This window comes from Polyodon spathula, chromosome 18, assembly GCF_017654505.1.
Source record: "Polyodon spathula isolate WHYD16114869_AA chromosome 18, ASM1765450v1, whole genome shotgun sequence".
NCBI classification, from domain to species: Eukaryota; Metazoa; Chordata; class Actinopteri; order Acipenseriformes; family Polyodontidae; genus Polyodon; species Polyodon spathula.
The window spans coordinates 5,476,754-5,491,170 of record NC_054551.1 but is presented as its reverse complement, the minus strand read 5'-3'; the positions used below and the strand labels follow the sequence as shown (position 1 = coordinate 5,491,170).

General features: G+C 39.4%; 1 protein-coding gene across 1 annotated transcript in view; it reads left to right on the top strand.

The window, feature by feature from the left end:
• LOC121331158 (transformation/transcription domain-associated protein-like) overlaps positions 1–13,687 on the top strand; it is a 95,535-nt gene extending 81,848 nt beyond the window's left edge. The window contains exons 71-73 of the mRNA XM_041278380.1: positions 1,385–1,588; positions 4,215–4,409; positions 11,035–13,687. Coding sequence (XP_041134314.1) covers positions 1,385–1,588; positions 4,215–4,409; positions 11,035–11,319 — 684 coding nt within the window. The 3' untranslated portion in view covers positions 11,320–13,687. The remainder of the gene's footprint in view (positions 1–1,384; positions 1,589–4,214; positions 4,410–11,034) is intronic.
• The last annotated feature ends 730 nt before the right edge of the window (positions 13,688–14,417 follow it).

Sequence of the window (14,417 nt, the reverse complement as noted above, 5' to 3'; positions counted from 1 at the left end):
TGCTTTCCACATACAGGACCGTCCTGTTGTGGGACAGGGGAACGGTTCAAACTCCAAAGTGTCCTGTAAGGAGGTTTAAGGGTATTTTAATTGGACTGAAATAGTTCCACGACTGCCCTGTTGAACAATATTGTTTAATCCATGTTAATAGCCGCAGCTGTATGAAATCACACAAGCTTGATGTAGTTTTTTTTTTTTTTTTTTTTTTTTTTTGGTTTCCTTCCTAATTAAATGCACAGTTCATATTTCCCCGGCCCTCTAACACCAGCGCTGCGGTATGAAAAGCCCCTGTTGTTCCTGGCTGAGAGTATGATGAGTGACCTGATGGGTAGGCATGCTTGCAGTTCATTCCCCTGCCACCTTATCTATATGTGATTCGTGGCTCTGAGCCTGTGCCACATACCTGCACCTACAGGATTCTGTTCATTCTTAATTTCTGTTCCTCTTATCCACTGCTCCAAGTCTCAACTCTGTCTCCACAGTTCCCTGCCTTTTGGGGTCAGCAGCCAGAGGAATTTCATTTCACCGATTGTTAGTATCAAGACTGTCTGTCTGTCTGTCTTTCTGCATCACCTGCAAGGGATGCTAATAATAATAATAATAATAATAATAGTAATTATACATTTTACCTTTGTCTTGTTATGGTGCAGCATCATCTTTTTTGTAAGTGCAGTATCTGAATAGTAGAAAAAAACTGGGAACGCAAAATCTTTTTCCTTGATTCAGTAGGTCATGCTCTGCACCAGTCATGTGATATACAAGTAGGTATCCAGCAGTCATGACAAAGTATTGTAATCCTGAAATTAAAATTAGTAACCTTTTGGAGGTTTGTAATAGTGCTTTCAGCACTTTTCACAGTGCAGCCAAGACTGTTAAAAGGATACTGTTCAACAGACCCTAGAGAATCGCTTGCGTCATACACTGCTGAACTAATGTGATAATTGAGGTGTTGCAGCAGCTTTCACATTGGTGGTAAAACTATTACATTAAACCTGCAAGTCAGGTTGGCGTTAGTTTGTGACCCAAAACTGTTGGTGTTTATAAGTTTAGTTAAACATGTCTCTCCTATCTGTTTAAAAAGCACTGTGAATCAACGGAAAGATGGATTCTGTGTAAGATATGGTCAACTGTAAATAATAACTCGCAAAAAGAGCATTGTGGACTCTATTCACAAAACTTTTAAGGGTGTTTTTTTTTTTTGGACCATTATTATTAATTATAAAAAATCACAAAAACTTTTAACTGTTTAGGGTTAATTCATGTGTTCTTCAAACCGAAAATGTTTATAATCACCCTTCCCTAGTGGTGTGAGTATGCCCTGTATATGTAGATGAATAGAACAACACTGGCTTCTCATTCCTGTTGCCCCACTGTGTGTTTGCAGGTTCTGCGGGACATCCTGAAGGAGGTGCAGGGGAACATGGTACCACGCAGCATGCTGAAGGAATGGGCGCTGCACACCTTCCCCAACGCCACGGATTACTGGACCTTCCGCAAGATGTTCACCATCCAGCTGGCGCTCATCGGACTAGCTGAGTTTGTGCTGCACTTGAACCGGCTCAACCCGGAGATGCTGCAGATTGCCCAGGTGTGGTGTTGTGCATTGTTTCATGTACACTTGTATATATATGTGTGTGTGTGTGTGTGTGTCTATATATATATATATATATATATATATATATATATATATATATATATATATATATATATATATATATATATATATATATACACACACACACACACACATACACACAAACATATATATGTGTGTGTGTGTGTGTGTGTGTATATATATATATATATATATATATATATATATATATATATATATATATATATATATATATATATATATTGGTTGTGTGTATTTACTTGAAAATATGTGCTTTTCTTTCATTAGACAGCTTTGTAAGTTAAAGATTTTTGCTTTTCATGACCAAGTCTTTGGAAACGTTAAGCAGGAGAGACCTGGAAATGAACCCCCTCAACAATGCTGCAAATATCTGAATGCTTTCCAATAACCATATAGGATCCAGTTAAACGGATCGTATATGGGCAATGGCTGTGTCAAAAAGTTATTATTTGAAATGATGCTGTCAAACAATCCAGCTGCTCCTGATCTTAATCCATTTCAGCCGCCAAGGATTAAACTGGCTAGCAATGGGCATGTGGACTTTAATATTAAGCTTCTTCCAGAGCATTACTTTGTACAGATCCCATTAAAAAGAGACGAATCACAGGAAGGCTACGTGAATTATTGCGGATTAGGTGCTATATGTTTTATGTTGGAAAACCGCTTTTGTATAATACCCTAAGACCTAAGAAGAGGTGTAATTAAGTTATTGTGGACTGTGAGGGCAGTGGTAGTTGCTAACAAATGTTTCTCCCCAATGGTGTATCTTTTTGTTTGTGCCATCAAGCTCTATATAATAACCTCAGCCAAGCAGATTGAAACGTGACCTAGCAAAGGCATGTATTTCTATGCCATAAATATAGGTGTGCTATTTTTAGCTACAACCTTGGTGTCTCCTACCAGGGAGGAAATGGACGTGTCAAAGGTGAACCCAGCTGGAACTCTGCAGATGTAGCAACCTCCCTTGTTAAACACTGAAGCCCAGTGTGATTTAACCATGTGTAGAATACTAAACTGATTTCAAGTGCTGCTTTGTACTCAAAGTATAATTTGCACACAGTTTGTTGTGTAATTTGCTCAAACACTGGTCCCCCTCATGGGTTCTATCCGAGCACTCGGAGAACTCGTATTCCAGTCAAACAAAACACTAATCAAGGGTTTTTGCATTTTTGAATAAGTGTTTTAGATTGTAGGGTTTAGGAGTGCTTTATCTGCAAAGATTTTGATATTAAACCCTTTTGAGTTTTGTTGCATCAATTGAAAAGACGGAGGGCCGAGAAGGGGGTTTGATTTTGTATCATAATGCATTTGATGGCCCTGATTTATTATTTGTAATGCGTAATAAGATCCCTTGAGATGTAGTGAAACATGCATTTTCAATCAGTAAAAAATTATAAATCATCATTCAAGAACAAGTCTCGGAGCAGTTCATCTAGTGGTTGTGTAATGCAATACACAGTCTTCCTTTTATGTTGTTATTAATCATAATTCCCCAATCTGCAATTAATCAATACACCACTGTTGTTTTTTTAAGTGCGTGGGTAGATTGAAAGGTTACCAATTTATTCATCTTTGGTAGATTTAAAATTCAATCAATCAGCAGGTATGTTTTTTTTTTTTTTTAATGCAGAAAGATTGGATAACTGATGATATATTTCTTTAAAAAAATGATGATGCTTGAAATAATAAAATCAGAGTGTTGCAACTGATGTATTACAGTTTACTAGAGACTTTGCAACACTTGGATACATGCATTTTAAAATCCTGTGCTCAGATTTAATTCAGCTATATAATTTCAAAACTCACAGCTAAAAGCAGAAAGATATATAGTTAAGTTTTTTTTTTTTTTTCTCCCCCTCGTGTGCAGTGGGAAGCATTTAGTATCCTGTTTTATGGAGTGAAATGCTTCTGCTGTAGTTATTACATTACTAGAGCTCGGTATTCAATAGATGACTTGCTGAGAATACAACGCAGAGTTGAAATTCCTGTTATCAACGTTTCCTCAGGTAGCACTTGACCCACTAGAGCTCTGGGCCATCAGGGTAAATAACGTTAAACACCTTTTTATATAGCTGTCAAAATGGCATGCAGCCTTCAAATAGCACCTTATCTTTTCATTGAAAAAAAGATTTTTTTAAATGTAATTATAGTACAGTATTGTACTGTAGCCCAGATTTCAGTTTTAAAGGTCAGGTCTTTGTACTTTCTTGCCTTTTTTAAATAGGCATGTTATACTGAACGATCAATGCTTTTCAAGCGGTACATGTATATCTCGCCTGGACAACACCACATTTAAGCTAAGCCATTACCCTGCAAGCTAGTAAAGATCTTATGAAAAGCAACACCTTCTCAAACTCGTACCTTAAAGGAAAACCATGTGTGTTTACCATGCAAGCCGAGTATCTGAAACCTTTTCTCCGTACTGTGACATTTAAACAAAATATATTTGGAAAGGTAACTAATGCTGGTATATGTCAACACATGTATTCCAAGTAGGGAGAGGAATCCAAATTTTGGATGAGTGAGTTTATAATACAATTGTTGTAAAATTCACCGTGCTTGTTTTTTGCCTTTGCAGGACACTGGCAAGCTCAATGTTGCGTATTTCCGATTTGACATCAATGACGCCACTGGGGACCTGGATGCCAACCGCCCTGTTCCATTCCGCTTGACGCCCAACATCTCTGAATTCCTGACCCCCATCGGAGTGTCAGGCCCTCTCACAGCCTCCATGATTGCCGTTGCTCGCTGCTTTGCTCAGCCCAACTTCAAGGTAGGCAGGGATATTCAGTACAAATTCATACCCTCAAGGTTCAGGCATTTTTTTGTTTCTTTTATGTTCACTAACAGAAACGTGAGATTAGAAAACTATAACAAAACACTGTTAACCAACATAGAGTAATGGAAGAGGGTGGAAATTACTTTAGAGTGTGTGTGTGTGTAGGGGGGGGGGGGGGGGGCAGGGCGGTTTACCCTAAAGCTCTACCCTGTGGATTAAACAACATTTTGGAAAATTCAGAGAATTCAGAGTTGATAAATAGGCTCCCACAAGGATTGACTATCATTCACAAGGGAGACACCTTTTCTACATTGGTTCATGAGATGCATCTTGGTGTGATCATCAACTTGGAAACGGAATCGCTCTGCTCTGCAGGGATCTTGTCACAATGCTGACAGTGCCAGCTGTCAAGCGGTTTGTTTAATAGTATGCAGCTGTGAGGTGAGATGTTGTCATTCTGTATTTGTTACAAATCTGTTTTCTCAGCTTTCTCTGGGTGTTCCTGCTCTTAGTCAGCCACACTACTATCCAGGTGCGACTTCCAATAAACTTCACTTTAGTTGGAAAGAAGGTTGTAGAGGTTTCTAATCCGTAACATAGATTTTGACTTGGTGCATTGTGTTGTGAGTGACATTCTTGGGGAAGCATTTTCTAGCTTTTATTTTTTTTAAATAATGGGGTTTTAAAAAAAAAAAAAAAAAAATCCTGTTTCACCTTCAACTTTTCAATATGTTAATGCTCATTAAAGGAATGTTTGAACACTGCTAGGACATCTTTTAATAACTCATGACTTTGTTGCAGTTTCAAACGTAATCCATAATAATGCGCATTATCTCCCAAGCCTACCGGTTAGATAGCTTCTTTTTAGTCTAAATAACCCCAAGGTGGTGGATTTAGAACTACATCACATCAAGCAATATCTACAAATGAACGGTTATCCTCTTTGCCTCATTAGCACAAGCATTCATGAGTGCCAGAACAAAGACTCGGGCATAAAACAGGCAAGAATTCTCCAGCGATTCCTCCCTTTATCCCCTAGTACAGATAGAAGTGCCAGCAAGAAGGGAAAGGATTGATGAATTCAAGGGGGGTGGTGGTATCGACGGGCTACACAAATATTTAACGTGACCCCAAGAGACCCTCATCATTTTTTTTTTTTTAGCAAGCCAAACCTGCAGTCTGTAATGCTGTAAAAATGGTTTGAAAGCAAAATCTGTCAAAATCACAGTGTTCCATAGTAAAAGAATATGGGTGTATCAAACACAAGCACACTGGCCTCTCTCAGGTGTTTTGTTGCCAGGTTAGATGTACTAACCAGTTGCCTCCTGCTTCTCTCCAGCCAGAGAGATCCCAAGCATCAGTTTTAAAGATACTCAGTTTGCACTTCACCCAAAAGCAGAGCAGAAATTCAAGTATACAATGTCAACACTAGAGAAATTTAAAAAGAAATTATAATAATTTTACCATAGTGCAATGGCTAATAATTCCTATCTTTCGAAAGAAAAAAAAAAAAGACTTACAGGTAAGCAGATTTTTCAGCCTTTCATGTGGCGGATAACCTGCAAGTTTCTACCAGGACTGGGCCCTTGTAATGCGGACATCTGAAAAAAGACCAGTCCGAAGAGAAAGCAATTCTAGAATGCTTCCGTGCCAAGGTGCCAACAATAAAGGGAAGGATTAACAAGAAGCTAAAATGTGGAACCTTTCCCGTGTGACTAACACAATTTGAGAACCATGCTGATAGGGCTGACTTATCACAAGCAAATGTAAGTCTGTGGCAGGGGGCAGCCAGGTTCAGAGTCCTGTGGGGTGCAAGGGATCGGCTAGGGATATGGGTCTAATGCTCCGTCTCTAGATGCTTTTGGGTTTTTCTTAATTTTTTTTTTACCCACGATGATAGTAACAAAAAACAAACATGTTCTAATACACCTCAATCTCACAGCCACTGACTGTACAGAATAGTTATTGGTAGAAGTAGGCTACTAGTCTTTTGCACCTGCAGGTGTTGCGTGAATCTCGACACAAAGGCCCTTATTCAGCTCTACTGAAACCCCTACAGTAGTTCCAGTAATTTATATTAGCTACAGCAGACTATTGATTTACAACTCTGATCACATCTCAGCAAGGCTTTTCAGCTTATTTTATATAATCTTTTTAATATCCTGATGTTTAAATAACTGCTCTATATGGTGCACTAGGTTTAACCCTTTGCGGTCCTGTGTCGGACCAGGTCCGACACTGCAGTTTTCCCTTTCCAGTCCGTCAAAAAGATGTAAAGCACATGTCTCTAGTTTTTTTTTTCTCCGGAGAAAACCTTTCAGTGGCCAAGTGAGACCAATAGGAGCCGAATGAAACCGAGGGGGAAAAAAAAAAAAAAAAAAAAGGTGCATCTCATAGCCCCATGCACTACAGAGATAACCCGGATATAACAAAGGAGGTAGGTGTTTCTGCATCCAGCGCTTAGGAGAGGATTTATCAGTAAGCACGTCTATAAAGAGGTGTGAAAAATGCAGTGAACAAGGGGTGGGGCTTGGCTGGAGATACAGTACTGAGTGTCCTTTTGCGATTTCAATGCCTTCTAAACCTTTTAAACAGCGCATGTGAAAATTAATTGGATCTGACGTGCCTGACAAGCGCTCAGTAAATGGACTGCAAAGAGTTAAAAGTTAAAAACTTTACGGCTGGGTATAGGACATGGTGAGATATCAGCTTCCTGTTTGCGGGTCAAGCAGAAATGAAAAGGACAAAGGAAAAAAGTATATATTTTGGGACGTTATTAAATGTCATTTTCATGCATCCAGCTATTTAAGATAAGTATATATGATGTGCTGGATAGTACTTTTTAGCTTGAGAGCTGCACATAGTCATGGCACAGATTCCTGGATGACCAAGACTGCACCTGTAAAGCTCTTCGTGAACGTTTTGCCTAAACTCCTTCAATTCAGTCGGCATGTTTACAGTTCCAATCATTGAACGTTGAAATATTGAGGTCAAGGGCTTATTTTGGAGTAAAGGATGTGGCATGCCTTCCTTTCCAGAGTGTGGTGGTAAAGCAGAGGTTGGGTTGAGTAAACTGGGGGAGTGCCAGCAACCAGGGGCTGAAGGAATGTCCGGTGCCAAGTGTTTTTCCAGCTGGAAGTGTGCAAGATTATCATAAGCAAACCTGTATTTTCTTACTCCTTGCAAGTTAAAACAACTCTTCACAGGACAACTGGTGACTTGAATTTGCCATATCGGTCAGTTCCCTTTACAAGAACAAAATGTAACTGTTACCATACTAGTATTTACTTCTAAAACCTTAAACCTGAATAAGATATATCAAAGCTGCTCGCAGAGCTTGTGACAGGCATGGCTCGCTCCCAACGGCATACAGCAGGGTTAATCAAATAGTTTTAGTAAAGGTCCACTTATCAGTGTTCACTGGCAGGTGAAGGTCTGGTCCGAATACTGAAGGATAATTTTAGATGTTGTCATCCAGCTATCCGTTCACAAACTTTGCAGAACAATTTACATTAGAGTTGCATCCTTTGACCAACCCTTTGAAATTAGGCACAAAGGGTGTGACTGCCATTTGAATAGACCTGGTGCAGATGCTCACCTGTAATCTGAGTACGGTATCAGTTCTTCACCACATTCATGGTGGAGAATGCTGATTCACAGGTATATGTAGAGCCAAACATTGTTAGGACATGGATTGCTAGTTTTTGCACAAGGGGATATTTAGCTGGAGTAATATGTTTTCTCCAGAACTGAATAGGGAGCAGTCATCATTTTTTTATTTGAAAGTTTTGTCTTCCTGAAGCTCAATTAACTCACATCTGTAGAGCAGCAACATTTACCCAGGTTAAATCATGATGGGCCTCAGCAGCAAACTTTCCAATATCTTTCACTAGAAATTGATTTTCCATTGACAGCAGGACTTCTTGACCAACAAGCTCTGCAAATGTCTGTGATATTCTTTGAGCGCTGGATGCTGAAGCAGCTACCTCCTTTGTTTATGTCTGTTTATCTCTGTATGGCGCAGCTGCTAGGGCTATTGCTCACACGCCCCCTTTTTTTCGGTTTCATTCGGCTCCTATCGGTCTCACTCGGCCATTGAATGGTTTTCTCGTCTTTTCCAAGAGAAAAACGACAGGGACCTGTGCTTTACGTCTTTTTGATGATGTCAAACATGGTCCAACATTGGACTGGAAAGGGAAAATCGTAATGTCTGACCTGGTCCGACATTGGACCTCAAAGTGTTAAACCGTTTAAATGCTTGTAATTTCTGCCAGGAAAGCAGCAAGCTCCATTTTGTCTTGGTTACGCAAAAACACTAAAAACATTTAAACTTTTTCTGTCTTCTGCTCTACTAAGAACATCTCCAGCTCTTTCTGAACGCTGCAGAACAGATCCAGAACTAAGCCCATACTAAGCCATCTTACATTGTTATGGAGAAATGCATCATCAAGTTCAGTAAGCAACTGTTTCAGCAGACGATGCTGAAGTGCAGAAGAGGCACAGAGAATTAATCTGCTTCATAACACTCCCCGTAATGCTTGAGTATTACTTAAGATACTGGTGTATTGTGCAGTGGTGTGAGATCAAACTGGGGTGGTGCACTTTCAAACGCTGTACCAGTCCTTTATCTGTTCCGATCATAGCTGGAGCTCTATCACTTACAACTGAAACTGATTTCTCTTCTCAACAGTTCTGTTACTGCTTCATAAATATCTTCACCTCTTGTATGAGCATGAAGTGCCGTCATGCCAAGTTCATCCTCATAGAAATCTCTTCCTTTGTAAAATCTCACAAATTTCATGAGCTTGGCATTATCACTAGCATCACATGATTCATCAACAGCTACCAAAATGCAGCCCGCAAAGCTGAGAAAGCAAGTCTTCCAAAATCATTTCACTTCTGCGTTCTGTTGTAGAATCAGATCAGGGAATTTGCTTAATTTTAGCTTGACATTCTTCTGTTTCCCTTCGACCATAGCATTCACACGTCAGCCATACATTCTTTTAATTATCTCTGAGTCAGAAAATGGCTTCTTGTTTTTACCTAAAATCCAAGCAACCCTCATCGACGATTCGGTTGTTTTTTTTTTCTTGTTGAATCAGAGAATGGACAAGCACATTAGTAGAAGCTTGATATGATGCAGAAAGTGAAGCATTTTTACAGCCTGAATTTTGTGGCTAGTTCTGTTCAAAACTTCTGTGTTTTGTTTCATAATGGTGTTTTACATTGCTGCTTTTTATAAGAGTCACAGATTCATTGCAAATTAAACACATTGGGAGAATGAAATAATATTTCTCTGTCCATTCTTCTTTTAAGCTCCCAATTTTCAGAGTCCACTTTCCTTTACTGCGCTCGCAATAGTTCATGACGCAAGCACAGCACTGCATTGTGACGTGTACGAGGCGGGGGTGTAGCTGCGTCTCCGTGATTGTGGGTACTGTAACTGATCACTTGCATATTAAATTCATGTGTAATTATTCATTACTTTCAATTAACGTTAAACTAAAATTAACTATTTTCAATAAGGACATGTAAACAATGTGAAATTGTTATATATTTTCACCAATAACAAAACGTAATATAAATGCAGATGATATGCAGTGACACTTTTAATTGAGATTCGGTTGACATTTAGCAACAATTTCACATCGTTTACATGTCCTTACTAAAAACAGAGTTAATTTGTTAATTGTTAATTGAAAGTAATAAGGAATCTTTAAATTTGCACGCAGTAAGACAGGTGAAGCAGGTTTTTTTTGTTTTTGTTTTTTATGGGAGGAGCTGTAACAAAAAGCACTATACACATGCGCAGTTCATACAAGCTTCGATGGAACACCAGTGTGTTTGTGTGGATGCTTTGTTTTTTGTCTTTGTTTTTTTACAGTAAGATTTCAAAATAAAGGTATATTCCACTGCTGCTGATTATTATATGTAGTGTTACTTTCTTTGTGGAACGTGAATGTACTGCGCAGACGCTAAAGAAAATACCAGGTGCAGCAGAATGAGTGGGTCCGGATAGCTGGTGGCAAAGGTCCGGTTTCAGACCACGGTCCGCCTGTTGAGTACTGCTGGCATAAAGGGACTGCGCTCACAGTATTTGTTGTCGATCACATTTTTTCTCACAAATTGTTGTGTTTACACAAATTTAGCGATATGATACGCTGTGTTTAGTATTCTAATTTCGCATATTTTGTGCAGTAAAGCCTGTTGCTTGTTACGTCCCGCAGGATCAAGTTACACACTTCAATTGGGATTAAATGCAGTCTCATCCACAGTGTCTTGTTGCCGTAGGGTGGAACCTGGCTATGCTGGTAGCTGTACATAGGTGGCTGTGGCTTTCCCAGGCACGTAGGCCTGACAGGTACAAAGCACTGCTGTTGGGCGCCCCACTTACACCAGGGCATATTTGGCCCTGCGGTAGACGAGATGCTGTAGAGCTCTCACCGTGTGCGGGAATCTGCGAAGATGTGGGCTCATCTGCTTCCCAAGTGACCATCTCCAGTGCACAAACCAGCGGCAAACTGGCGCCCTAGGCCCCAGCAGATTCAAAGACCTTCTTGCCTGACAGAATGACCCCAAATTTTCTCTCTCTCTCTCTCTCTCTCTCTGTCTCCTTCAGGTTGATGGCATTCTGAAGGCCGTGCTGCGTGATGAAATAATTGCCTGGCACAAGAAGACTCAGGAGGACACCTCCATGCCACTCTCAGCTGCTGGGCAGCCCGAGAACATGGACAGTCAGCAGCTTGTGTCCCTGGTCCAGAAAGCTGTCAGTGCCATCATGGCCCGGCTTCACAACCTGTCCCAGTTTGAGGGGGGCGAGAGCAAAGTGAACACACTGGTGGCAGCAGCCAACAGCCTGGACAACCTTTGTCGAATGGACCCTGCCTGGCACCCGTGGTTGTAAACCATGTTAGGATTGAATTCTTAAGAGCTGTGTCAGCCTGCTAACACTCGGATCACGTTTTTAAGACTTTCTGCTCCTAATAGAAACCCGAATTTCGGGTTGAGAATGGGCACACCGAATTCTGTCGTCTTTTAGTTTTATAGTTCTTACTGAAACAATTGAGATTTGTACTTGTGGTCCAGTAGTCCTCGGCAACTTCAATGGTAAGCAAAGTACATGCATATGCAAGTTAAGTGGTTTATCTTTTGTAAAAAAAAAATAAATAAATAAAATCAATCAGTATTTATAGCAATTTGTTTATATCACTGCCCCTTATAGGTCTGCCAAATGAGCACCCTCTGCTGGGAGAAGCGAAAATAGAACCGTCTGCTGCCCTTTGCTCTGTTGTGCAAACATTTCTTTAGTGGTGTTTTCTACTTTTTACCTTTCACGCTGTAGCGATTGTAGAGCTTTTGTTGGTTTCTTACAGCTGATTCACCTTGCTGGATTATCATAGGTGCAGTGTGCTGCGTGGAATAAAATTCTCTGAGCAACAGAACACTTAACATTACAATGAGGGACCAAACACTCACAGCACTCTGTTGCAGGACGAGCTATTACGTCAACACATTGCAATCAGCTCTAACAATCCAGCACACTGAGTAAGCCTTAATCCCCTGTCCTGGGAATGAGTTGTAAGAATAAAATCATTACGAATTGTAAGTACACATCAAAATACAGCAAAGGAGAACATTTACATTAAGCAATGTAGTTAGTTTCCCAGTATTGTATTACTTAATACATGTGTTCCAAGAGTCTTGCATATGAATTGGAGGAATATGTTCAAGGTTATTAGGAAATCTCATGTAAATATACTACGAAAGAAACAAAAACATATTGTACTTTTATCTAGTGATGAGAGAAAGGATGTGTAAATGTATACTTTGTTACCTTGCGTTTTAATACGGACCATTCTTGTCAGTGCATTCTATTGCTCCTCTTGAGACACAATTCTCTTGGAGCCATGTGTATATTTTTAATGAAGATGATTTGCACCAGATTCGAGACTTTCAAGCCCCAAGGTGTATTAAGCTCAGAGTGTGGGTGGAATGGTCATTCAGAGGGAGATGCAGCATATACATAAAGCACACTATAATATTTTTGTACCTTGAAGCTTTATAAGAAGTACTTATTAAATTAAGCTTTGTTTACAAGGTTTTTTATTTTATTTTTTTATTTCCAGCATGTATATATGGGAGTTTATTACTTGTATGAATTCCTGGTTGAGGCTGTATCTGATTTAAAATGAGCTAGTATCTATTCACATGCTGTTATATCTTTTTTTTTGTTTGTTTTTGTAACTTATTTTATCAATTTTCTTTACAATTATTTTGTACAGGTGCATTTTTAGAATTAAAATGCTGTTTTGTTACATTGTCTGTCTGTCTGTCTGTCTGTTTGTTTTTGTTTGCTTTCCTGGCTTCATTCTTACAACTTCCAGACTTTTAAAGACACCAATACCAGCCTACTGTACAGTACATCAATGCCACCTGCTGGACATTTAAGATAATGTAATTAATTTTCTGAAATATATAACTCTAAAGGACTACGCTGTCATTTTTTGCAGTTTGCTACTCCTAGTTCATGAAACTGGAGAGGTCTCTCCAGCTCTGGTTCCCCGCATCTCACAAAAAGGCAAAAGTAGTGCCAACAATAAACTGCCTTAGACTCACTTGGGATAATAGTTTGTGAGCTTACATGAAGTAGAACCTGGTGGAGAAGCAGTTAGAGCAGTTCCTTTAGTTTTGCTTTAACCTTTCTAGTCTGCCCCTCGTGCTTATGGTTACTGTTTAATGTGACATGCTTTGTTAATGTATAGCAAACTGGTACATGTGTATTTATCAAAAGGGCCCTCCCAAAACATTTAAGAGGCTGACAACTTTTAACAGCCAGTCCTGTGCATGGCCACTGTTAAGTATGAGCTATATTGCCGTGAGTTATAGGAAATTTCATCGGTGCTTCCCAGCTCATAAAGCACTGGAGAATGTGTTTCTATACACCTTTACTGTTGTTTTTGTTACAGTTATTCACTTTTATAGCTTTCTTTGTCTGTTTATTGCTGGGCACCTAAAGAGTGCAGGGAATGTCACTGTTTTCACTCTAGCTTTTCAAAATCAAAAATATTCTTCTGTGCTTATACCCAGTAAAGCAGTTACATATATAATATGTAGGCCTTCTGTAGGCTACAGGGTGATGGCCCTTGAATTCTGTTGCTCCTCATTTGGGTTTAAGAAGAATTGCAAACTTGCCTGCTGACTTGATAGTTGCCTTGATAGTTAATTCTAGATTTGAGCTGCAGTGTGACATGGAAGGGATATATAAAAAATAAAAACAAATTGACCACTTTCCAGGAAAGTGGTGTAATCTGTAATCTTTTGTGTAATTGGTGTTTCCACAAATTAAATTCAGAGATTAAAATTTATATATATATATATATATATATATATATATATATATATATATATATGCATTGTCAGTGTGATGGTCACTTTGGCAGTGCAGTCTGACAGGAGCAAGGCTGGCTGCAGAATGATGGATTACTCCAGTGCTTGGGCAGCCTGTCTGCTGCTAGGCACAGACAAGGCATTAACGCTTATAGGAATGAGCTGAATCATGGCACTTTAGCCTCAAACAGTAGGAGCACTGTTTTGTTATATCAAGATCAGAACAAAGTTGAGGATTTTAGAAAAGGGAAGGGAGTTGATAAGGAGATGCTTCGACGCCAACAAAAACTTTCTCCCGTTGAAATTGAGATGGCCTTGCACGTGGAGTGATATCAAGCCATATATGGACAGGCTCTTTAATGTGCATCTTATCTCTTTTTTTTTTTTTTTTTTTAATATATAAAGGTGAAGCTGCAGCTGTTATTATATTGAACGGTAATGTAAAGGCAGTGAAACAGTTTGAGAACTAATGTATAGCACAGCGACCACTGAGGTGAGCTGGGATTTTAATTTAGGCTCTCTTGGGTGTAGTCTTTGGCTTTAAACAAACATCAGCTTCATTTGTATGAATGTAGCTGCACCTTGAGTTTGCTGCAGGCAGTCACTCATTTTGGG